Raw genomic sequence first — 26,807 nt, 5'->3', positions numbered from 1 at the left:
CAAGCTCATTATAATTCTCCTCTTGGCTCCTCACCTCTATTGGTATAAACCAATCTACTACACAGGTAACCTTCTATTTTGTTTCCATTTATTGTCCTTATTTTCATTTGATAATTATTGATAAACACATTTTTCTATGACATTTGTTTTACACTTAAAGCCCAATTTAGTGCATTAGACATTTGTTTACCTCAGTGATATTTGTGTAGCAATTCGAATTAACCTTGGCTGACTTCCTAAGTCATTTTCTCGTCCACTTAGTGCATCCACTAAGAAAATGCGCCGAGTCAGAAGCCACTTGCCAGAGTTACTGTCTTTTATCATAAAAAGAAAAAAACAAAAAGACATTAAAAAATACCTTCCAATTGTTCAAGATGGCTCTCAAGAAGCTTACTGAATAAATGTAAAACACAAAATTAGTGCATTTTGTTTTAGATAAGATGTCTGCACAAAAAAAGCTATTGCTGTAAGAAATTCCTACTAGATACCCCTACCTTATTTGAATGTTTTCTGATTGTTTGGACTTTTCATCAATTTGGAAGAATTATCCCTGAAAATTACCTGAATAAGCAGAATTTTATAACATGGGAAACAATGAAAGAAACTAATTTGTCCAAAAAGCAGCTCTAGGACAACTTGAAGAAGCCCCAATTTGCAGTTCTATTAATTTAATTCAGGACACACTTTTGGCAATAATATAATTTCTTAACAATTAGTCTAAAATATTTTGTAAAAATTTCTAAATTTGCCAGCAATCTTATTGTTTTGCTTTTTAGCATGCTATATAAAACCATATAATAAGATCTATGACCTTTCTTATAATCCATGGTTTATTAAATTATCAAGTTGGTTTATCTATTAATTGGGTTCAGCTCAGAGAAAGAATGGTATGTATGTATGTCTTACCTTGGTTCACAAACATTTTGTTGTGTTGAAGATTTAGATTTAACACAGGCACAGCCCAAATATATCGCTGTTGATGTTCATTGGTATATTCAAGGTATACATCATAAAATATAGGAATGGGAAAGTCGGTTAGGAGCTTAGAGAGAGGAATCACACACTGGAAAATAAAATTAAAAATGAAAGCATCCCAATGGAATGTTACAAAGCATATTTATTATATTTTAAAGACTATTTTTTAGAATTTTTATAAAATGTCTTGAAATTACTTTGTTTATATGCATTTCCTTGTGCCTTCCAAAACATGAGGCTATAAATATAATTTTTTAAAAAACAAGGACCAAAAAATACCTGACAGTAAAGAACTGCCTGGCTCTTGTCCTACAACCCAGCTGAAGAGGGTATGCCTTCATTCTCAGAATTAAGGGTACAGCAGTGAAAAGGGATGAGGTCCTAATTCTTCCTCCTGATATACAACACTGTCTATGATTTGGCCCCCCTTAACAAAGCCAGGCTTATTTCTCACTGCTCCCTACCAGTTTATAGTCCATTCATACTAATCTACTTACAGTTCCTATATATACTATGCTATTCTGTCTCTCTAGCTTTGCAAATGTTGCTTCTGCCTGATAGTCCCTTCCCCACTAATGTTCTGCTGGCAAAGTCATATTCAATCTATAAGCCCAAGTATCACTCACACTATGAAGCCCTTCTCTGTTTCCTTGGGAACTGCTGATAATCCCTCCCTTTGTGCCAATATACTTTGTTTATACCTACAGATCAAGAGTTATCATATTCTTTGCAACTTCTTGTCTATTTAGCTGTTTTCTCTACTACGCTGTGAACTACTTGAGAGGCAGCCAAATTCAATGGAAAAACCATGTGTTTTTTAACTTAACAGAACATTGACCACACAATTTACTTGATGCAAAACCTTGAGTAAATTACCTAATCTCACAGAGCACCATTTCCTCATTTGTGAAGCACAGATAACATGTATCTCACACAGGTATCTCATGGATCAGATAACAATGATAAAATGCTGAACACAGGCAGCAGGTGTTTAACAAGGTTGGTTCTTCTGGCCATGGTAGACACATACTAACTTTTTTTTTTTGGAACTAATATACATGGCTAGGCAAAAGTAGGTTTAAAAAGAACTCAATGCCAAAGTGTGCTCGACTATATCAAGTAGACTACAAGAATGTGTAAATAATGAAGGCTATCAGTTTGAGCACTTACAAGATTGTACCTAACACTGAACCTTTGTGACATATTAAAAAAATTTTTTTTCTTTATTGATTTTAGAGAGAGAGGAAGGGAGAGGGAGAGAGAGATAGAAACATCAATGAGAGAGAACATCGACATGCCACCTCCTGCACAGCCCCCACTGGGGATTTGCCCCACAACCTGGGCATGTGCTGTGACCAGGAATCGAACCAGCGACCTCTTGGTGCATGGGTTGATGCTCAACCACTGAGCCACACCAGCCGGGCCCTTTGTGACATTCTTTTAAGTTAATAAAGTGATTGTAAAAAATCATAACCTGCATGTCTTTTCCATATGAACTGTAAACCTACTTTTGCCCACTGATTATAAAATTGATTATAATTCACTGACAATAAAAGTGAATTCGCATTCATGATAGAAAATTTGCAAAATATAAAAAAAGAAAGGAAAATCACCTGTAATCCCACCATCCAAACATAACCATGTTAAAAGTGTTTATTTTCTTCCAGTGTTTTCCATGATAGTATTTTTCATCATGGCTTTAACAAAACTGGAATCATAGTTTTGTTCTACAGTGTATGTACATGCAAGTACATGCAAGTATGTACAAGAAGTATTTTTGTAAACTAGTAAATATTTAATGGCTCATAGTATTCCTTTGTACTATACGTGATTTCAAAAGGGTCAGGGAGGGAAGAAGGAAGAAAATTATGGAGGGAGATAAAATAAAGCATTTTTATTTGATAACAGAGGGATGGGGGTAGAGGAAAGAAGGAGTAACGTTTTTATTAGTCACTAAAAATAAAGGAATAGTTTTACTTTATTCCAAAACTCTAAGAAGTAGACATTATTTTTATTTTTAAGACCTACATGCCTAGAAGCAAATCAACAATTGGTTATGAAAATCTAACATTATATGTTGTATAAGATTTTATAGAGGACATAGTCTCTTCATGCTAATTAAATTAAGATTTTTCTGGGTCGGCCAGTGTGGCTCAGTGGATTGAGCATCATCCCATGGACTGAGGGGTCCTGGTTCGATTCCATTCAGGGCACATGCCGGTTTGTGGGCTCGATCCCCAGGAGGGGGAGTGCACAAGGCGGCCAATCGATGCTTCTCTCTCACATAGATGTTTCTATCTCTCTCTCTCTCTAAAAAAAAAAAACAATAAAATTTTTTTGAAAATTAAGACTTTCTGTACCCAGATAATAAAGAATTATGTCAATCAGTGAAATTCTTCAATACTATTAAAAACATTTCCAATTTCAAACATTCAAAGATTACTCCAATTATGCTAATGTAAAAATGAAACTAAAATACACACTGTTTAATACAGTTCAAACTTAAACTTACGTTTTGTAAATAGGTTGTTCCAAAAGAATAAGCAGCATTTAATTTTGTTTCTGTGTCTGGACAAAGCTACAGCAAAAGAATACAACTGATAAATATCTCTCACGAATGTTTTCTTGGCTTATAGTCATGATTTAGTCCCAACATAGATAGATACTTTACAAAATACTTATTTAATGTATTAAAGGTATGAAAAGTTTAAGGGAACATCTTTGTTTAAATTAATGTCATAACTTCAGGTGGTTTTAAGAAATTCCAACTTAAAGCACAAGAGAAAAATCAACTGTAGCATGCAACTGATGCCCCATTCAAGCAATAAACTAATCTCTTCCTCAGGCAAAAATAAGGCACATTAGTAATTCTTTAGCTAGAATTATGCTCACCTGTAAAACACCACCTTCTAAAGTTTGCCACTTGAGAAAATTTCCTCTGACATCATAGGAAGCAGCAACAAACTTCATTTTTGTATTCTGATTAAAGGAAAATAAGAATAAAATAATGTCTAAAAGCAATATACTATTCTATAAAGAAATTTTCATTAATGAGCCTTTCTTTTTACAGACATCAATCATCTTTATTTTGAAACAAAATTAATCTAAATATCTCTACAAATGAACACATCTAAAATCAATTGACCATTTTCCTTTTTGGCATGAAAACTATTGTTTCAGAATTGAGGGGCGATGATAGTGACAGACAACCTTTCAAACCTATTAAATGGGAGAGTGGGAGTAGGGGAGGGAATAATCTATTACTTCATTCTACAAAGTAAAAAACTTGGACCTGTGAAGTGCTGGGGAAATGGCACAGAGCCCTAGCCTGTGTTTGGAAGCACTTTTTAAATATGTAGCGATGTAGAGGGACACAGATTGGTTTGCATTTGGTGAAGAGAACTACCCTTCGCAACCCCACAGGTATTACTTGCTGCCATAATCAATAATCCAGACATATGCATATATGTACTCAAATAAGACAACTAAACTCTATATTGTTTAGTTCCTATGAATAGCTGATACTTAGATTTAGTTTAGTAATTCAAAGTTTAAAAACACCCCAAAGAAGCAAGAATTATGACTAGTAATATTCTCATTACGTTCTGAAATTGTAAATCAAAATGTAGTAATGCTTGTACCTGATTTTGCCCTTTAAAACTGAAATTGGTAGGAAGAGGTGTAGCACTGAGGATTTGAGGTGCTAATCCTAGCTGATCTCCATAAAACAGCCATGGAAGATTCTGTCTCCTATAACAATTACAATTGTTTTAATAATAGAGAAGCAATATTCATAGTATTATTTGTGAAAGTAACTGCACTGAATTTGGTCAAAATGACAGTACTTCAATCAGAATATTCTTACCAAAATGAAACAGAATGAACAGTGCGTAGTCCAGCAGTATGTTCAAAGACAAACTGAAATAGTCGACATGCATCAAAAGTGACAGAGTCATGAGAATTCATGTTCATCACACACATATTTCCAAGAGCTTGGCAAGATGTTAGATTGGCATATACCTACAAGAGAGCAACAACAAAGAAATGTAACATGGATTTTAATATCCTAAGAAAAGTTGATATAATAGATTATGTTTGTCTTTAATTTTACCTATTCTACAAATTATTCTTTTGGGTATTCTTTTACTTTCTGATAACTTTCCTCTGTTTAAGTATAAAAGAACTTGACATAAAGCAGAAGAATAATGGGTACATTTTAACTGTAAAATTAGGCTGAAATATAAAGACAAGCAATTGAAAGAACTAACTAAAAACCTATACCATGACATTTTAATAAACTGTTAAGTAGAATAATCATATTTGAAAGAAGAATTTGTTTGTATACTAGATCTTATATACATAAATCTAATTCAGTTTTGAGCTAAGTAATTTGTTTTATGAATAGTAAAATAAGATAATTTGTTGAGCCCCTCAAACCTCTTTCTTAGTTTTTACCTCTCAGAATAAGGAAACTCCATTTTTACAGTTATTCAAGTCAAAACACTAGAGTGATTTTCTTTTCCTCTCTTCCCATATCTAACATCATGTTGGCTCAATCTTCAAAATATAAACAGAAGTATATCCAAAAGAGTATCTCCTTTCTACAGTACCATCCTTTTCCTTGGGTCCACTCTCCCCTACTTGGATTGCTCTAATACTCTCCTTACTGGTTTCCCCGAGTCTGTCCTTGCCCCAACAAAATCTACTCTCCCTTTAAAACCTGAAGTTCAATCATGTGTTCCTTTGCAGAAAATCCTTCTCTCACTTACAGGAAATTCCAGGTCCCTGCCACAGCCTTTCCTTTAATCCATGATTTTTCTACTTTCCTGGCTCACTCTGCTCCAACCACTCTAGCCTCTTTCCTGTTTCTTAAGCATAAATTAGTCATATAATTCCTGCTTTGAGACCTCTGTACTTGCATGGTCTCTGCTTAGAACATTCTTCCCTTTATATAGCTCACTCTTACTTCCTTCAGATCTCCACTCAAATATCACACTTTCAAAGATGCCTGTCCTGACCACCCTATATAATAGCACCCTCTCCCATTCTCAATGTTCTTTATCCTGATTTGTCTTCATAGCACTTAGCATCACCTGACATTTACTTAAGGCTATAATTCCACAAGGGATTTTTAATGTCTTTTTCTGAAATACATAACTTGAGTTGAGAACAGGGCCGGAAATATAGTAAGTAATCAATAAACATTTAACAAATGACAGTATGAATCAGTTTCCCCTACCACTAAGTTGCTGAAGAAGCTTAGAGACATTCAATCTGTATATAACAAAATATGAAATGAATAACATGTTCTTTATGCATTCTCCTTCAACCCACTGGAAAGGGTTTATTCTTCTCACAGAATATGACTAAACAGATATATCTACTTAAAGAGAAAACTTTTATGATCTGGGGGAAAAATGGTTCAATTCTTCAAACTTATATAAAATTATTTTTAAAAATCCAAACTTACCCAACAAGCAGCTGCTGATGATTGCAGATACTTTGCAAACCATTCTGAAATTAAAGACATGCCCTGCAAACAAAAAGATAAAAAAATGTTTTTTTAAGTTTTTTCTTTATTGATTTTAGAGAGAGAGGAAGGTTCAATTCCTGGTCGGGCCACATGCCCAGGTTGTGGGCCCAATCCCTAGTGGGGGGCATGCAGGAGGCAGCCAATTGATGTTCTCTTTCATCGATGTTTCTTTCTCTCTCCCTCTTCCTTCCCCCCCCTCTCTCTCTAAAAATCAATAAAGAAAAAAAAAAGATTTTCTGCTGAATCTAATCATGAGAAAACAGTGAGAAAAATTCAGACTGTGGGACATACTACAAGAAAATGTCTTGACTATGCAAGTCAATGCCATTAAAGTAAAAAAAAAATAAAATAAGTTAAAAAATAAAAACAAAACAGAGCAAGGGTCTTTGTTCTAAATTAGAGAAGACTAAAAAGACTAATTGTAATATGAGATCTTTGATTAGATCCTACATACAAACCCTGAATGGGGTGGGGGATAAGATATTACTGAAACAAGTAATTCTTCTATTAATTTTAAGTTTTTCAGGTGTGATTCCAGAAAAAAAAATGCTCTTTTTCTTAGGAGCTACATAATAAAGTATGTAGAATTATACTGTCACGTCTGCAACTTATTTTTAAGTGGCTCAGAAAAAAATATGTACGTATGTGTATATATACAAGGATTCACATACACAGAGATAAAGCAAATGTGGGAAGACATTAATAATTGGTTAACCTAAGTAAAAGATACATGTATAATGATTGTCTTATTTTTTCAACTTTTCTGCAATTTTGAAAATTTTCAAAATAAAAGTTTGAAAAAATAAAAAATTAAGATGTGAGATCTCCTTTACTATCTTTAAGGAAAGAGAATGGGAAGACCCTGACCCGTATATATATGGAAATTCTTTACTGACTAGCAGAAATTTTCCTAGAGGAGGACTGGATGCCTTGCTTATAAAATTATATAAACTAATTACATTTCAATTCTATATAGTTAATTAAAAAAGCATGGCCCTGGCCAGTTTTGCTCAGTAGTTAGAGCGTCGGCCTACAGTCCGGAGAGATCCGGGTTCGGTTCCCGCTAAGGGCACGTACCTCGGTGGTGGTTAGTCCCTGGTCCTGGCTGGTCATGCGGGTGGCTGCCACTCGATGTGTCCCTTTCACATCAATGTTTCTCTCTCTCTCTCTCTCTTCCTCTCTCTCCCTCCCACTCTATCTGAACAAAAAATGAAAAGATGTCCTTGGGTGAGGATAAAAAAAATAAAATAAAATAAAGAAAGCATGTGTCCTGTAATGTTCTAAATACCCTTTCCATACAAGTGTTTAGTCAAGTTGGCAATTATAGTCTCAACATTAATTAATAAGTATGTATTTTGTTTATCAGTCAATCTAATCTCTTCTGTGCTTAAATGCTTTGAACTGGTCCCTTAGAACGTGACTCACCTACAGGTTCACTGACAATACTGAGTTCTTATACCTGCTAAGCTGAGGACTGGGCCAACGCAGTCATACCATCTTAACTACATTTTCTTAACATGTTTCATAAACTGGCTACACAGAACTAGTCTCAATACCTGTTATAAAAAGACTTAAAGTCAGAAATTGCACACTTGTCTTTGGAAAAGCGTCAGTGTTCAAGACTGGTATGTTTAAATGAAATACATTAACTGAATCAGATTAACTTTAAGATTGGAATAGCCTTTGCCTGACCACCTTCCCTTCCTAGCAAATGGATCTGCTGAACAGTGGTGTTGAAGAAAGGGAAGATGTGAAGGTGGTGTGGAAGAGGGCTTTCAGCAAATGAGCAAACTGAGGATGAGATCCAGATTTCTCACTGCTGGAGAAGATACTGTCAAAAGTCTCACTACCACCATAGCCAGTGTGGCTAAGTGGGTTGGGCGTCTTTCCGTGCACTGAAAGGCTGCCAATTAGACTCCAGCCAGGGCACATGCCTTGTTTGCAGGCTCCATCCTTGGCAGGGAGTGTGCAGGAGGCAGCCAACTGACATGCTTTTTTCTCTCTCACCCTCTTCCTTCCTCTCTAAATATCAATAAAATAATTTTTTTTGTTTGCTTCACTACCTTCAAAAGTAAAGACTAAAAAGAACTGTGAGGTATAGCTTTGGAATTGAAGGCATCAGTATAAACTCATTTATCTTAATATATATACAAGATAAATACTGAAACAGTTATAGATGTGTTCATATAGTATACATATTTTTTTTTCTAGCTATATCTACTAAGAAGGCATACTAAGTGTGGTAATCTTGGTTTCTAAATATTATCCTTAAAAGCTCCCTAGAAAAATGGCCTATTCCAGGGCCAAGGCAGAAAAAGTACAGGAGCCTGGAAATCTTGCTGTGCAAGAAATGATCAAAGAATGATGGGGTCATGTCAAAAAAGACACAGGAGTCAACTTGAAGGGGCCAAATTGGTCAAATCTAGGACAATTTGAGCATTAAAACAAATACATGTATTGGATTAAAACCAACTAAATAAAGGAGGAAACCACAAATCCATACTGTCATTAATAAATAAATGTATAAATAACCAGGAAAAATTCTTCCTTATAATTGAATATTAATACACGAGGAAGGGATAACAAAAAGATTTGGCAACCATCATAGTAGTGGTTGACAAAAGGCAAGTGTGAGAATAAAGCTACTAAGTTAGGGTTAGTAAAAAAATGGAAAAGCATAATTTTGGAAATTCTCCTCAAAAATATTAACCTACTGCAAAGGAAAATGGTAATGTTACAGCAGACATGGTAACTTTATGGCAGGTGATCAAGGTTAACAACACTAGTGATGGGACAGGTGGACTTCCTGGGTACCATGTGCCCCCTGACGTGATGCAATGCATTGAGAATAGCACTGCATCTTTTTGTGATTTCCTGCCAAGCATGTCCTAATTATGAAAAAAGAATGACCCCAGTTGAGGATCATCCTATAGACTGTAAGGTCTGTATCTTCAAACTGCTGAGTTCATGAAAGACAGGGGAAAGGACTGAGGACCTGTTCCAGAATGAAGAAGACTGAAAGGGACATAACCCAAATGATTGGTGATCTGAGACCAAATAAGAAAAAGAGACATTGTTGAGACTTTCGGCAAAATTATTTCAACATATTTTGAAAAGAAAAAAATGAAAATTAAAGGCCTACAAATGTGATAAATGGTATACAGATGTTCACTATAATCCAAGTCTAAAGAAGAATGCCCCCAAAGACATGCATCTTGTTACAAATGAACCAATTTTTATGATTCCAAGCTCCCTATGTATACTCCTATTTTAGTATTTATACTGTTGTTTGCAAATATTTGGTACTTGACTGTCACCCAACAAGACTAAGCTGCAGGAGAGACATTCTGCTTTGTTCATCAAGATCCTAGATTCCACCCTCATCATGGCTATCCTCACAGTCCTCCTAATTGCTCCCACTTACTCAATGATAATTTTAACCACCAGATCCTAACCTGTCTGCCCAAAGCTCTGCTGGCATACTGGGTATCCTCAATGCTTATCAGCAGACTCCTAGTCAGTCATCTAACTCTTATTCTCTTGGATTTGTGACCTCTTCAGTTCCAATTAATTCACATTTCCCATTTAACATCCGAGATGTCATCACCAGAATCTATTGCAAAAGCTCTAATTCTATGCCACCATGCTCTCACCTATAAATAAGGAACCTGGCTGGATACAAATAACCGTCATTTCTCCAGTCACTACCATGTACAGGCACAGTGAGGTAGGTAAGGCTTATTACTATTAGCCTTATTACTATGCACAATTTCCAGACAATAAAACTAAAGTATAGAAATGTTAACTAAGAAACTAAAGTATAGAAATATTAACTAAGTATAGAAATGTCCAAAGGTACAAAGCAGATGACTGGTGAATCCAGGGTTGAAATCTAGTCTCTGGTGTTCCTAGCTATATTATATTGTATTCTTTATAGGATCTATAATGGATCTTTCCAGCTGAAACATTCTGAAATTCACTGAAAAAGGAATGACCTAAGGTAGAGAAAACAGTAACTGAACTTATAAATTATAATGCTGAGTCATTAGTCTAATGTTTCTTAGACTGATTTCTGTTTTAAAGTGATTTACACATAAATGTTTATTATTATAGTCCCAAACTAATTACCAAAGAAAGGCAGAAATATTTTTAACAATGAAACAAAAAATTTAAACATACTCACAAGCTCTCCATAACGTGCAGCTGAAATCATATGAGGTAAATTCCCTGTGCTGCTGAAACATAAACCCCCTGTCTAAAAAATGAATGAATAAACAAATAAAACAGTTTATGGAACAGTATAAGCAATTTAATTTTAAAATATATACTTTATCAATTTGATTAGCCTTACTAAAATGTTAGGTTTTAAACATGCACAGGACCCGCTGGTATTAATGAATGTTGGCTCACATCGGACACACCTGTCAATATAACAGAAATATTTTAAATGTTAATGAATTATACTAACCCTAAATTTAATCAAGAATTTGTTTTCCTAAACACAAGATTCATTCAGCTAAGCAATTACTTGTAACAAGTAAACAAATTAAAAATATTAACACTGATTTGAACAGTTTTATACCACTCTTGGTATTACAAGGCAAGTTATAAATAAATAAAATTAATCAATAACAGGAAAGTATTTCTTTTGAAACCATGTGGATAAATAATACTAAATAGCAAAGATGGGGAAGTCACTCAATTAACAAATGAGCCTAACAAACTCATATAAATGAAACCCAATCCATTTTTATAAGTACTTATATCAAATATACTTTCTTTATTTTATCTGCCACAAAACAAAAAGGTATAACATATACTGAAAAGAAACATGTATCTACTCTTTGTCAAACCTACAACCAACATTTTATTATTTTTTTAACTTTTTTTTTCTTTATTGATTTTAGAGAGGAAGGGAGAGAGAGAGAGCAACATCGATGAGAGAGAACATCAATTGGCCACCTCCTGCTTGCCCTCCGCTGGGGATTGGGCCCACAACCTGGGCATGTGTCCTCACTGGGAATTGAGCCAGCAACCTCTTGGTACATGGGTCAACACTCAACCACTGAGCCATACCAGCTGGGCTACAACCAACATTTTTGAAGTCTATTCATCATCTTTGTTTATTTTAGGAAAAAATATTTTTCATTAATGAATAATACAAAGAGATGGAGGGCATTAAACTAGTGGGGACACTGATAGTTTTAGATGGGTATTCATTATTTGCAAGTTAGAACAGGTAGGAAGAGGGGCTAGGGCATGGCACAAAACTCCAACTAGGCTTAAAGAGGTATTGGAGGGGAAGAATTGAGGATCAGCCCAGTAAAGAAAAGATGATTCAACACTAAGTATCCCTAGGAGAAGCTGCTCAAGTATTTTCTATCTTAAACTTGAGAATTAAACTGAAAACTGTGCTTAAAGGGAAGTCACCATTTAGCCTCTGAAACTGAAGAAGTTGAAATAGGAATAATGTGTTTGAGTTAGAAAGAGGAAGTGATGTGTGTGCACGTGTGTTTGGTGTGTACATATGCATACACAAAGGGGGAACAGGAAATGGTAGAGAACAGGGCTATGAGAGGGTACCTAATTTTTTATATTTATCAATATATTTTCTTATGTAATATATATAAAGCACAGTACCTGGTATATAGTAAGTAAGATGCAAATAGAAGTTACTATTATGTATTACATATTATACTACAAAGTATGTACAAATTACATAATAACAAACAAAAATAGCTACTTAGTATTTACTTACTCTGTAGCACTGTGCTAAGAACTTAACATATTTATTTCTAAGCTGTGATAACACCTAAGAAGTGGGTGGTACATTCCACTCTAAAGACAGGAGACTGACTTATTGAGTGATCCAAGGTCAAACAACTAATAAGAGACATTTGAACCCTATTCTGTCTCATTCTCAAGACCTCATCTACTTAGCTGTTCGTGTCCATTTCTATCCTTCCTTGGGTTATTGTGAGGAGCAAGTGATATGATAGGCAAGTACTTTAAAAAGGTAGAATCTGGCCCTGGCTGGTTTTGCTCAGTGGTTAGAACGTCAGCCTGTGGACCAGTGAGTTGCGGGTTCAATTGTGGTCAAGGGCACGTACCGTGGTTGTGGTTCATCCCTGGTCAGGTTGTGCAGGAGGCAACCTATCACACCAATGTTTCTCTCTGTCTCTCTCTCTCTCTCCCTCCCTCCCACTCTATCTGATGATAAATAGAAAAATATCCTCAGGTGACGAGTAGAAAATAAATAAAAAGGTACAGGTTCTGCATAAATATAAAATAACATTAATGAATAAGCACGCTGCACACTGCTTACCTGTTTCCTAAAGCATTTGCTACTGTAAAAGTGTATTCCTTTCCATCACAGAGCTTACAAGTTGCTTGAGACAACAGTGTTCCATCTACATTTCTTTCCACTAAAACAATTTAAAAACAAAACTAAGATGTAACTCATAGTCAACATATAAGCTTATATATACTTAGTAAAACCCACTTGTAATTCTAATAATTCTCAAAACACATTATTGCATTAAAGGCATCTTAAGCACCTCAGTAATATAGAAACGTGAAACCTTCCCATTCACATAAAAAAATACACAAACTAATTTTCCAAATCCTCATAATAATAATATTTTTTCTTGAAAATATTCCTTACCTCTTACTTGTATGTTCCTGTTACACTAGGAATAGGAAACAAGCATTTTTACAGACTGCTACTAAGTTTCTGCCACTTAGAGGACTTTTGATAGTGTCTACTATCAAAATTGTAGTGTTGTTCACCTACAACACTACAATTTCATTTTTAGATACCTAAACTATGGAAACACATATACATGTGTATAAGGATATTCATCAAAGCATTATTTGTTAGAAAACAACCTAAAATATTTAAAATAGCAAAATGGTGGTATATGCATATTATTAAATACTATAGAGTGGATTAAAAAGAATGAGGCAGATCTAACAGATCATGCTGTTAAGTGAAAAATATGCTTAAAACAATATTTTTGGTATGAAATATTTATATAAAAACTCCACTTATGCCGTGGCTGGTTTGGCTCAGCGGTTGAGCGTTGGCCTGTGGTCCAGAGAGACCCAGGTTTGGTTCCCGCTAAGGTCGCATACCTTGGTTGCGGTTTGTCCCCAGCCCTGGTTGGTCGTGTGGGTGGCAGCCACTCGATGTGTCCCTTTCACGTCGATGTTTCACTCTCTCCCCCCCCCCACCTGAACAAAAAATGGAAAAATGTCCTCAGGTAAGGATAAAAAACAAAAAACAAAAAACACCACTTATATTTTCAGTGACTACAATGTATATCTATATGTTAAAAATAGGGGAAAAAAGATTCTAGAAGGACAGACACGTCAATATAACAACAATTACTTTGGGGCTGAAGGACTAATAGAGATATTGCGAAAAATGGTCAAAGACCATTAGTACCAATCAGAATGTTATCCATAATGTTTTAAGGTTTTGTAAGGTGGTAAAAACAATTTTAACAAAAGTAAAGGTGAACAACTTATTCCTCCTACAGTCATATTGTCTCAGTAAATGGCAACTCCATTTGGCCATTTCTTCAGTACCTATAGTCTCTTTTCTCTTCATGCTCTACATTTAAAAAAAAAAAATTAATATTAGAAAATAAATCTGCAAATCCTGTCAACTCTCTCTCGAAAGTATATCCAGAAGCTGAATTATTCTCTCCATAACTATTACCCTGGCCCAGTGCCATCATCTATAACCTGGACTTTTGTAACAGATTCCTCACTAGAACCCTGGTTCTATTCTCCAGGAAGAACCTGGTTTAAAAACTAAAAGTGATCATTTCACTCCTCTGAAAACCTTCCAATGGTCTACCATCTCACGCAGGTTAATTTCCAAGGTCACTACACAGCCTAAAAGGCCTTACATGATCTGCAGACCATCACCCGAACTTTTCAGACCTATTTACTTCCACTTTCCTCCTCTGCTACAGCCACATTAGTATATAGCGAACCCTTGACTATGCCAAGTATGAGCCCATCTTAGGACCCCTGCACTTGCTATTCCCTCTTCCTAGAATGCCCAGTAATCTACATGGCTCTGTCCCTCATTTTCTTCACATCTTTGCTCAGATGTCACCTTTCTAGAGAGGGCTTCCATGATCATCATGTAAACTAACCCCTGCTGTCTCTCCCTTGCCCTGCCTTAACTGTCTTCATAGCACTTATTACCACCTGATACGTATACCTATTCATTTACTCTCTTTTTCTTGCCATTGGAATGCCAGTTTTGATTCACTATTGTATCCCAGCACCTAGCAAGTGGTGCTCAATAAACTTTTTTTTTTAATTAGAAATATTTAAGATTGAGAGGTTTCACCTCATAACTTTGTATTTCTGCCATCTCTTAAAAAATAGGAAAATCTGGTTTGATGAGATGCGTGTTCTTACATGACAACAGTCTGCTAGAGCTGAACTGGGGCTACCTAGTGTCCTTTAGCTTAAATGCCCTTTGGTTCAATGAAGTTTTTAAATTTATTTTAATGTTTTATCAACAGATATTTAGGAATAAATGAGTAAGTATGATGACAATTCTATGAATATTTCAAGGATATACAGAGACATAAAATATATAAAGCCTTCCTGGAAGAATAAAAAAAAAAACTTAATTGTAGTTACATTTGAGGACTGAGTATGGGAGTGAGGTTGGGAGGAAAAATACCTTTAGTTTTTATTTTATATTTTTCTATACTATTTAAATTTCTAACCATATGCATGAATTATTTTCATTATTTAAATTTTTTAAATAATTTTTTACAGAAAGAGGAAGGGAGAGATAAAAACATCAATGAGAGAGAAGCATCAACATTTATCAGCTGCCTCCTGCATGCCCCCTACTGGGGATAGAGACCTCAACCTGGTTATGTGCCCTGACCGGGAATCAAACCAGGGACCTCTTGGTGCATAGGTCAACATTCAACCACTGAGCCACAGCAGCCAGGCTAATTTTTAAAGTGAAATTTTTAAGTTGTAAATTACAGATATATGTATTTTTTTTGCTTTTTTTTTTTTTATCCTCACCCGAGGACATTTTTCAATTTTTTATTCAGATAGAATGGGAGGGAGAGAGAGGAAGAGAGAGAGAGAGAGAAACATTGACGTGAAAGGGACACATTGAGTGGCTGCCACCCATATACCAACCAGGGCCAGGGACAAACTGCAACTGAGGTACATGCCCCTAGCGGGAACCGAACCTGGGTCTCTCTGACAGCAGGCCGACGCTCCAACTGCTGAGCCAAACTGGCCAGGGCCAGCTATATGTATTTTTTAAGCAGTAGATCTATATGTGATCTTATGGAACTATCTCTAAAATATATAGTATATATACACTTCAAAATTGTTTTATATATAAATATATATATATAAAATTGAAAGGATAGAGAAGAAACAATTTATTACATTAGGGTAAGTTCTGGGAAACACAATAGGTGGGGAGTATAGGCTTTCACTTCTCATTTAATAGTCTCATGAATTATTTTATATATATATAAATATAAATATATATATATATAAATATAAATATATATATATATATTTTTTAATCCTCACCCGAGAACATTTTTCCATTTATCTTCAGATAGAGTGGGAAGGGGGGGAGAGCGAGAGGGAGAGAGAGAAACATCAATGTGAGAGAGACACACTGACTGGTTGCCTCCTGCACGACCCTGACCAGGGCCAGGGATGAAGTGCAACCGAGGTAGGTACCCTTGACAGGAATAGAAACTGCAACTCTTTGGTCCACGGGCCATCGTTCTAACTGCTGAGCCAAACTGGCCAGAGCAAATATTTGATATTTTTAATATGTATTTACTGTGTTAATAATTTTTGAAAATTATTTATCTCATCACCTGGGAATTTTTCTTATACCAGAAATGGGAAGAGTTGGGAAAAGCTGTGCAAGAAGACACACCCTCTTTCCATCCACCCTCTTACTCCTCCACAACCCCTCTTGCAAATCCATGAAGAAATTAACTGCAAAAGTTCAAGGAGCTCACACCATGGAGAATTTTAAGTATGCAATAGTAGCCTCTAAAATAGTGAAATACTGTTTGCACAGCTGTCACCAGTTTTAAGGGGTCATTTGGTTATCAGAGCCACTGTTTATAACCCCTGACATCTAGCCTTCACTCTCAGCAACTCACTGAAACTGAAACTACAGCATCATTGATTTATGACTGTCAAAAGTAATCTCAGTAATTCAGGCACTCTTGACTTCTCCACAGCATTTTTTTTTTGGTATGTGCCCCTAGCAGGAACCGAACCCGGGACTCTCTGGTCCACAGGCCAACGCTCCAACCACTGAACCAAACCTGCCAAGGCACACAGCATTTGAATCTATGGACCATCATATACTTCACGTCCACTTAGAAACTCCAGAGTTATTTTTTACTTTTCCATTTTCCTCATCCTCATATTCCTTCACTCATCTACTGTTATCCTTTTAACATTTCTAGCATCTCCTCCTTCGTGCACAGTTTTGGCCTAACTCTGGTTCAGGTCCTTATATCTTCATGCCTACAGTACCGCAGCAGCCTGTTCACAGTTCTTCCTACTTCCAGTCTTCCATTCCTTAAATGTAAACTTCATGAGGGCAGGCACATCATTCCTGTTCACAGCTTTATCTCATGCCCTTGGACAATGCCCAGTACATAGTAGGAGTTCAATAATATATGTTGAATGAACAAGTACAACAGACGGCTGCCAGATTAATCTTAAGAATTTTCCTGTTCAAAACGTTCAATGAACTACATATGCCAATAGAATACTCTACCATTCAAGGCCTTCCACAATCTGGACCAATGCACCTTTAAATTCAGCAAACTGATCTTCTCATAATCCCTTCACACTCAATCTGGATTTTTACATTCATAATATAAAAATTATAAATTTGTTCACACCGTTCCTTCTGCCTGGAATATTCTTCTCTTTCTTGCTACCTTTGAAATCCTATAAATCCACTGCTTTTCCACGGCAACCATTCCAAACAACTCTGGTTGTTCCTTATACAGCATTTATTGTCTATAGTGCTCAACTGATGATTTAATATGTGTGCCCCTTGTGAAAATCTTTTACTGGTATCTTGTTCTGCACATTACATTTCCACATGCATATCCTGCCTTCTAACTAGATTTTCAATGAATTGATGGCAGGAATTTTATTCATTAAAAATAAATAATATTTTAAAATAAATAGCACCGATGGATTTCAAGTAAAAATTAAGCACCTTACCCATTTCCTCCAGACACTCGGTTCTCCACCTAGAGGCAACACTGTTACTAGTTTCCTTCTTTCTTTCTTTTTTAATGCTCTTTATTGATTTTAGTGAGAGAGGAAAGGAGAGGGGAAAAACATCAACATCATCTGCCTGCTGCACGTGCCCTGCTGGGGATAAAGCTCACAATCCAGGCATGTACAGGGGTCTGATGCTCAACCACTGAGCCACAACAGCTGGGCACATACACATATAATCTTTTTTTTTTTTTTTGTTCAGGTAGAGTGGGAGGGAGAGAGAGGAACAGAGAGAGAGAGAGAGAAACATCGATGTGAAAGGAACACATCGAGTGGTTGCCACCCGCACAACCGAGCAGGGCCAGGGACAAACTGCAACCGAGGTACGCGCCCCTAGCGGGAACCGAACCCGGGTCTCTCAGGACCGCAGGCCGACGCTCCAACCGCTGAACCAAACCGGCCAGGGCCACATATAATCTTTTTTAAAAAACATAAATGGGCCTGGCCTCGGGCACATTCACATAATCTTTAAAAAAAAACATACATGGCCTGGCTGGTGTGGACCAGTGGTTGAGCGTCAACCCATGTACTAAGAGGTCGTTGGTTCAATTCCCAGTCAGGGCACATGCCCAGGTTGTGGGCCAAATCCCTAGTGGGGGCCTTGCAGGAGGCAGCCAATCAATGTTCTTTTTCATCGATGTTTCTCTCTCTCTCTCCCTCTCCCTTCCTCTCTCTCTAAAAATGAAAAAAAAAAAAATTTAATAAATAAAAAACATAAATAGGCCAGGCAGTATGGCTCAGTAATTGAGCATCAGTCGACCCATGCAACAAGAGGTTGCCGGTTTGACTCCCGGTCAGGGCACATGCCCAGGTTGCTTCCTCTCCCTCTAAAATGAATAAACAAAAGCCCTGGCTGGTTTGGCTCAGCGGTTAGAGTGTCGGCCCGCGAACCAGAGAGTCCCAGGTTCAGTTCCCGCTAAGGGCGCAGCGCGTACCTTGGTTGTAGTTTTTCCGTGGCCCCAGTTGGGGTTGTGTGGGTAGGGTAGCAACCAGTCGATGTGTCTCTCTCGCATCAGTGTTTCTCTCTCTCTCTTCCTCCCTCTCTCCCTCCCACTCTATCTGAAGATAAATGCAAAAACAAAAAAACAAAAAAAAACACACACACAAAAAAACACATAAAATGAATAAAGAATAAAAAATGTTTTATAAATAAAAACATAAATGGTAACATACCAAATACATTAAAATAGTACAAATAAATGGCAGGTAATTAGTAAATATTTGTAGATGAAAGAGTAAACTTTTCTATATTTTGCTTTCTTACCTAATGTATCTTAGATTTCTTTCCAAAGCAATGCTTACAAAACTGCTATATTTTTCTAAAGCTACATCCTACACCATTGTCTGGATGTACCATAGTTTATTTGATTAATAACCTCTTTGCACACTTTTGCATTATTTACAATCCTTTCTCTTAGGAATAATGGTGCAATCTGACCAGTGTGGCTCAGTGGATTGAGCATCGACCCATAAACTGAGAGGTCCCAGTTCGATTCCTGGCCAGAGTACATGCCCAGGTTTTGGGCTCGATCCACAGGATGGGGCATGCAGGACACAGCCGATTGATGGTTCTCTCTCACATCAATGTTTCCATCTCTCTCTCCCTTCTGCTCTCTCAAAAACAAATATCAATATATAAAAACAAAGCAACAACAAAAATACCATGCATATACTTCTGCAGACATATATTTATCTGTACTGGAAAAAAAATTCCTAAAAAAAAAGCTTGCTTGGAAACAACCATCAAAATGGAAAGGGAACCCACTATATGGAGAGCATAACTGCCAACAATACATCAGATAAGGGGTTAATTTCCAAAATATATAGAGTGCTCATACAACTGAACAAAAGGAAGACAAAGAACCCAATTAAAAAATGAGCAGAGGACCTAAAGAGAGACCTCTCCAAATAGGACATACAAATGGCTAAGAGACATATGAAAAAGTGCTCAATGACATTAATCATCAGAGAGATGCAAATTAAAACAACAATGAGGTATCACCTCACACCTGTCAGAATGGTTGCCATCAACAAATTATCGAACAACAAGTGCAGACGAGGGAGGGTGTGGAGAAAAGGGGACTCGAGTACATTGCTGGTGGGAATGCAGACTGGTGCAGCCACTATGGAAGACAATGTGGTGTTACCTCAAAAAGTTAAAAATTAAGCCCTGGCCGGTTTGGCTCAGTGGTTGGAGCATTGGCTTGCGGTCCAGAGAGACCAGGGTTCAGTTCCCGCTAAGGGCATGTACCTCGGTAGCAGTTTGTCCCCAGCCCTGGTTGGGTCGTGCGGGTGGCAGCCACTCGATGTGTCCCTTTCACGTCGATGGTTCTCTCTCTCCCTCCCACTCTATCTGAACAAAAAATGGGGAAATGTCCTCAGGTGAGGGAAAAAAAAAAAAGTTAAAAATTGAACTGCCATTTGACCCAGTGATCCCACTTCTAAGAATATATCCTAAGAAGCCTGAAACACCAATCAGAAAGAATATATGTACCCCTACATTCATAGCAGCACTATTTACAATCACTAAGATCTGGAAACAGCCCAAGTGTCCATCAACAGATGAGTGGATAAAAAAGCTGTGCTACATATACACAATGGAATACTATGCAGCTGTAAGAAAGATCTCTTATCCTTTGAGACAACATGGAGGGACCTGGAGAGTATTATCCTAAGCGAAACAAGCCAATCAGAGAAAGACAAATATCACATGATCTCTTGTGATATATAACACCAATGTTTCTGTGGTATATAATAAACAAGACAAACTGATGAACAAATAGACTCAGAGACATAGTAGTAGGATAAAGACTGACAAACCTCAGAAAGGGGGTTGGGGGAGAGAAGAGGGAAGATATAAACCATAGAACTTAAATGCATATATGCATAACCACGGACATAGACAACAATGCTGGGGACGAGGGCTGGACTGGAAGGAGGGGGTAAGTGAGGGAAAAAGGAGAAACATGTGTAACAAAAATAAATTAATAAAGTAAAAAAAAAAAAGAAAAAGAAAAAGGTTTGCTTGGGAATGATCTACATTTGATAAATACTGTCAAGTTGCTCTCCATAGAGGTTGCAACCATTTATACTTCCTCAATAATATATCAGTTTTCCTGTATCCTTGCAAACATGCTGTCAAAGTTGAAAAAGTTTAACAATAAAATCTGATAGGTTAAGAATAAAATTTATCTTAAAATAAGATTTGAATTTTTTTGAATAGGCAAGAATGCTGATTTTAATTCTTCTAATCCTTATATTGCTGTAAAAGTTTAAAAAAATTTTTTTCAATTACAGTTTACATTCAATATTATTTTGTATTACTTTCTGGTATACAGCATAGTGGTTAAACAATCACATACTTTACAAAGAGTTCCCCCTGATATTTTCAGTACCCAACTGGCACATAGTTATTACAATATTAACGACTGCATTTTCTATGCTGTACTTCACATCTCCATGACTATTTTGTAACTACCAATCTGTACCTCTCTATCCCTTCACCTTTTTCATTCAGTCCCCCATAATTTTAATTCTTACTCTGAGTAAGGTTGAGCAATTTTTTCATGTTTAAACATTTTTTTCTCTGTAAACTTTATTCTTGATTTTCGGCTATTTTAAAGTTTCATTTGTTGCCCTGGCCAGTTTGGCTCAGCGGTTAGAGCGTCAGACCGCGGACCAGACAGTCCTGGGTTCAGTTCCCGCTAAGGGCACGTACCTGGGTTGCAGTTTGTCCCTGGCCTCGGTTGGGGTCGTGTGGGTGGCAGCCACTTGATGTATCTCTCTCACATTGATGTTTCTCTCTCTGTCTTCCTCCCTCGCTCCCTCCCGCTCTATCTGAAGATAAATGCAAAAATGTCCTCAGGTGAGGATAAAAAAAAAAAAAAATTTCAGTTGTTCACCATGCTCTTATTTGTAGAAGTTTTACATATATTTCAGAATTCAGCCCTTTGTCCACTGCATGCATTATAAATTTCTTTCTAGCTTGCAGTTTTTTTCTGGTATTGTTTATGATTTTTTTGACGTGGTATTTTATTTTTATGTAGTCAAATTTACCAATTTTTCTTCTATAGCTTGAATTTTTTCTCATACTTAAAAGGTCTATTACAGACTACAACATAAAATGTTTCCTATTTTTTTTACACACTTTCATAGATTCATATTTAAATATTTGATGGACCTCAAAGTAATTTTTGTTAATTAAAAAAATTTTTTTCTTTACTGATTTTAGAGAGAAGAAGGGAGAGGGAGAGAGAGACAAAACATTAATAAAAGAGAACATCGACTGGCCACCTTCTGCATGCCCCCAACTGGGGATTGGGCTCACAACCTGGGCATGTGCCCTGACCAGGAATCGAACCAGTGACCTCTTGGTGCATGGGTCAATGCTCAACCACTGAGCCATACCAGCCAGGCTGACCTCAAATTAATTTTTAAGGAATAAAGGTAGAAACTCGCCCTGGCCGGTTTGGCTCAGTGGTTGGAGCATCGGCTTGCGGACCAGAGAGTCCCAGGTTTGGTTCCCACCAGGGACACGTACCAAAAAAAAAGGTAGAAACCCAACTTAATGTTTTCCCAAATACCATTTATTAATCAGTCTTTTCTCCACTGATATGAAATGCCAATTTTATCTCATACAATATTACCATATGAACTGGATCTATTTTGATTCTCTACTTTTAAGTTCCATCAACCAGTCTGTTACTCATATGTCAGCAATACATGTTATTATAGCAGCTATAAAATATGCATAGCTGATGGAGTTGTCTCCTTTTTTCTTTTTCATAATTTTCTTGGTTTTCACTTATTTTTCTAGATAAACTTAGACTTAATTTTTGAAGTCCCTAAAAAAGACAAAATCCAGCCCAGCAGGTGTGGCTCAGTGGTTGAGCATCAACCCATGCACCAAGAGCTCGCCAGTTCAATTCCCTTTCAGGGCACGTACCCAGATTGTGGGCCAAATCCCCAGTAGGGAGTATGCAGAAGGTGGCCAATCGATGTTCTCTCTCATCAATGTGTTTCTATGTCTCTCTCCCTCTCCCTTCCTTTCTCTCTAAAATCAATAAAGGAAATAAATAAATAGACTGGTATTAGGAGAGCTGATATCTTTATATCTAATCTTTGCATCCAAGAATGAGGTGTATGTTTCATTTATTAAAGCCTACTTCTGTGTGTCTCAGTAGCACCCTGAGATTTTTTTCAATTAATTTATCTCATACATTTATGCCTAGATTTTCAATTTTTTTTTGTTGCTACTGTAGATGAGATCTTTCCTTCCTTCACAGTTTCTAAAGGATTACTATTTGGATAAGAAACTACTAATTTTAGGATATCAATTTTGTAGCCAGGAACGTCTACTGTTTATAATGATTTTTAGTGATTCCCTTGGATTTTCTAACTATACAATTAAATCGTTGAAAAGTAATGATTTTTACCTTCTCCTTTTTAATTACTCTATGACCTATTTCTTTAACTAACCTAAGTACATTATTTACATCCTTATCTGGGTCCTGACATTAAGAGGAATAATTATAATTTTTCCTTACTAAGCATCATGTTGGCTTTTGAGTTGAAACATGTATTTTATCTATTATATTAAGGAAGTATCCAACTAATCCTACATTATTAAGAAGAATTTTTTTAAATCAGGTAAGGCTCTTTATCTTCTTCTTTATGCCTTCTGATATCTCAAACATCATTATATTTTGAACAATAATAAAAAAAAAAATTAAGAAATCACCATACTATTTCAATTAATGTCCTTATCAAAAACAAACACAAATGAAGATAAGTTAATATTTCATTAGAAATCTACTTCTTACCTAAAATATGGCCAGTGGGACAGTGGCATTTTCCTTCTGCAGTTAAACTACCAGGGCAAGAAGTGCAGTTCCAGCCATCTTTGGTAACACCTTTCTAAATTAAAAAAAAAAAAAAAAAAAAAAATCATCTTCTTAATCAATTTTTTCTCCTTAATTAATAATGTTAAGTCCAAAAACCCACAACAGTGTATAATTTGAGGTTTTTATTCACATACATAATACACATATGGGCAACATAAAAATTTCCTGTGTAGCCAATTTGTGCCTATATTCCAAAATTAAGATATACATTTACAACTATGTATTGACTACTTTTAACTCTGGGCAGTAGTTCTTCCTTCTTCATGATTTTCAGTTCAAATGAGTCCTTTTTTTCCCCCATAATTAATAGTTATTCAGTTTTTCCATTTACAAAGATAAAACAACAAAATTCAACTGAATTTAATAAATAGATAGCCAATTAATAATTTAGTCTTATTTGTCTTAAAATAATTATTCTAATTTTTAAGAATCCAAATACATTAGCTTTTTAAAATTAAGTTATGATTCAAAATAGGCAAATGTGATATATAACTGATAGGTAAACGAAGTTGTTAAAATTAAATTATGAGGCTATATCCTTCTATCCATTAATAGTTTGTGCTAGGTAAAGGTTTTTGATAAAATATGACAACATTCAAAATTGGGCTTTATATGATTTAGAAAAAATCTGACACAAAAATACAGTAATCATATTACAAACATGAATGTAGCTAAAATTAAGAGAACAATGGCAATAAAAAAATGCTGCCCTGGCCAGTTTGGCTCAGCAATTAGTGTCGGCCCTCGGACTGAAGGGTCCTGGGTTCGATTCCTGGTCAAGGGCATGTACCTGGGTTGCAGGTTCAATCCCCAGCCTTGGTCAGGATCATGTGGGAGGTAACCAATCAACGTGTATTTCTCACATCAATATTTCTTTCTCTCTCCCTCACTCCCTCCCCCTCTATCTAAAAATCAATGGAAAAATATCCTCTGGTGTCCTGCCGATGTGGCTCACTGGTTGAGGGTCGACCCATGCACCAAGAGGTCGCCGGTTCAATTCCCAGTTAGGACACATGCCCAGGGTGTGGGCCCAATCCCCAGTAGAGGACATGCGGGAGGCGGCCAATAGATGTTCTCTCTCGTCAATGTTTCTCTCTCTCTCTCCCTCTCACTTTCTCTCTCTCTGAAATCAATAAAAGGGGGAAAATTTTTTTTAAATAATCCTCTGGTGAGAATTAACAAAAAAACAAAACAAAAATACAATGCCACAAATTATTTTAAATATTTGTTGAAAAACTGGATATATCAATAAATACTCTTATATTTGGCAGCACATTTATATAAGACTATTGAAAAATTATGACTTTTTTATTAATGTCACTGAAAAACAAATCTCCTTTGGCATCATTTCATAATTGTAGCTATATATCATAGGGTCAATATTTCCATAAATATAAAGTTAGTATCAAAATGATCATCAAATCTATAGGTACTAGCCATAAATTAGGACAACTGGTAAGTTTATATTAAATTCCCAAATTCAGTGTTTCTTTAATACACATAATAAGAAGAAATATTACTATTTAAGTCAGAACTGGCACACAGAGATTCCTAATTATCCAAAATGATTGCAAATGTATTTCTGTTAATTAAGAATCATCATATATAATAACTATTAACTTCCTGTTTTTCCAAAAGTTATGATATAATGAAATGACTAAGAGAAAGCAACAGATATTATTTAACCTATTTAGTAATGCAATTGGCATTTGATAAACTTAACAATTTAAAATTATGAACATAAATTATTATATAAAACATTAACATATAGGTAAGTCTAAGACACTGAACTCGCCCTGGCCGGTCAGCGGTTGGAGCATCGGCCTGCAGACCAGAGAGTTCTGGGTTCGGTTCCCGCGAGGGGTATATACAAAAAAAAAAAAGACACTGAACTCAATTTGTACCAAAGGATATGCATATTCCAAATTGCTCTATAAATATATCATTCATCTATTTCTCTTTAAAACTAAGTTACTCTATGAGGAAAAGTAAAAAATTTTCACAGCTTTGTTTTTTTTTTTTATTTTTAGATTTCACAAAGTGAAGCAATAAATTCCTGTTTATTCCAAGTTTGCATAAAATTTCACCAATCTCCCAAAATTCACTCTAGTAAAAAAAAGTTAGCTTTATAATGTTAAAGGTTGTGGGAAAATAACAGTGTGCAATATTAAATGGTAGATTAAAAATACATTTAATTTACTACTTTTTATAATAAGATTTTTTAAAGATAAATACTCCATACCCTGTCTTCCGGGCACTTTTTACAAATAATATCAGCTCCTCCATTATTAGAGATCATCTGAAATCCTGGTAGACATACACATGAAGTTCCTAAAAATAAGAGAGCCAATTTTGGACCTTGGTAAATAAAAATAAAATCCTAAAACAGGAAAACTTTTAATAATTCTTAATATCTAGAGAAGAAATATAGTAGTTAAGAGCAAGGTTCTGGAGCCAGTGCTGCTTAGGTTCAAATCCAGAAACTTACTCCTTGGTTTCTAATTTTGATTCTGCTACTTAGCTGGGGACCTTGAACAAGTTACTGAACTTTCTGTGCTCTGGCTTCCACTCTGGTATAATGGAAAACACAATACTTTCCTCATAGGGTTAGTATGAATATTAAATTACTTATTATACATAAAGGTCTCAAAATGTGTCTGGCACACAGTAAGTATTGTGTTTGCTACCATTTTTAGTGCAAACATAACTAAATTATTAAAATATTGAACTATTAAACTAAGTCAAACTGCTGATTAACTGATATGGAAATTTCACATTTCTATTTCACCCAAACATATACATATATTCAATGTATTTAAATTTACTTTGTCAAAACAAAACCTTAGCCCAGCCAGTATGGCTCAGTGATTGAACACTGACCCATGCACCACGAGGTCTCTGGTTCGATTCCTGGTCAGGGCACATGCCCAGGTTGTGGGCCAAATTCCCAGTGGGGGGCATGCAGGAGGAAGCCATTGATATTCTTTCTCATTGATATTTCTCTCTGTCCTTCTCCCTTCCTCTCTCTCTAAAATCAATAGAGAAAAAAATGTTTTCAG

The 26,807-nt window shown here is 36.0% G+C and overlaps 1 protein-coding gene across 1 annotated transcript in view; it reads right to left on the bottom strand.

The window, feature by feature from the left end:
* Positions 1-26,807, bottom strand: part of TMEM67 (transmembrane protein 67) — a 59,895-nt gene that overhangs the window by 30,724 nt on the left and 2,364 nt on the right. Inside the window, exons 2-13 of the mRNA XM_036264211.1 lie at positions 25,991-26,079; positions 23,668-23,761; positions 12,834-12,933; positions 10,860-10,929; positions 10,692-10,763; positions 6,446-6,508; positions 4,841-4,995; positions 4,617-4,725; positions 3,868-3,954; positions 3,488-3,553; positions 907-1,063; positions 191-314 (exon numbers count right to left, since the gene is read on the bottom strand). Coding sequence (XP_036120104.1) covers positions 191-314; positions 907-1,063; positions 3,488-3,553; positions 3,868-3,954; positions 4,617-4,725; positions 4,841-4,995; positions 6,446-6,508; positions 10,692-10,763; positions 10,860-10,929; positions 12,834-12,933; positions 23,668-23,761; positions 25,991-26,079 — 1,186 coding nt within the window. The remainder of the gene's footprint in view (positions 1-190; positions 315-906; positions 1,064-3,487; positions 3,554-3,867; positions 3,955-4,616; positions 4,726-4,840; positions 4,996-6,445; positions 6,509-10,691; positions 10,764-10,859; positions 10,930-12,833; positions 12,934-23,667; positions 23,762-25,990; positions 26,080-26,807) is intronic.

Source organism: Molossus molossus, unplaced genomic scaffold (assembly GCF_014108415.1).
Source record: "Molossus molossus isolate mMolMol1 unplaced genomic scaffold, mMolMol1.p scaffold_m16_p_16, whole genome shotgun sequence".
NCBI lineage: Eukaryota > Metazoa > Chordata > Mammalia > Chiroptera > Molossidae > Molossus > Molossus molossus.
This window is presented reverse-complemented; position numbering and strand designations above follow the sequence as displayed.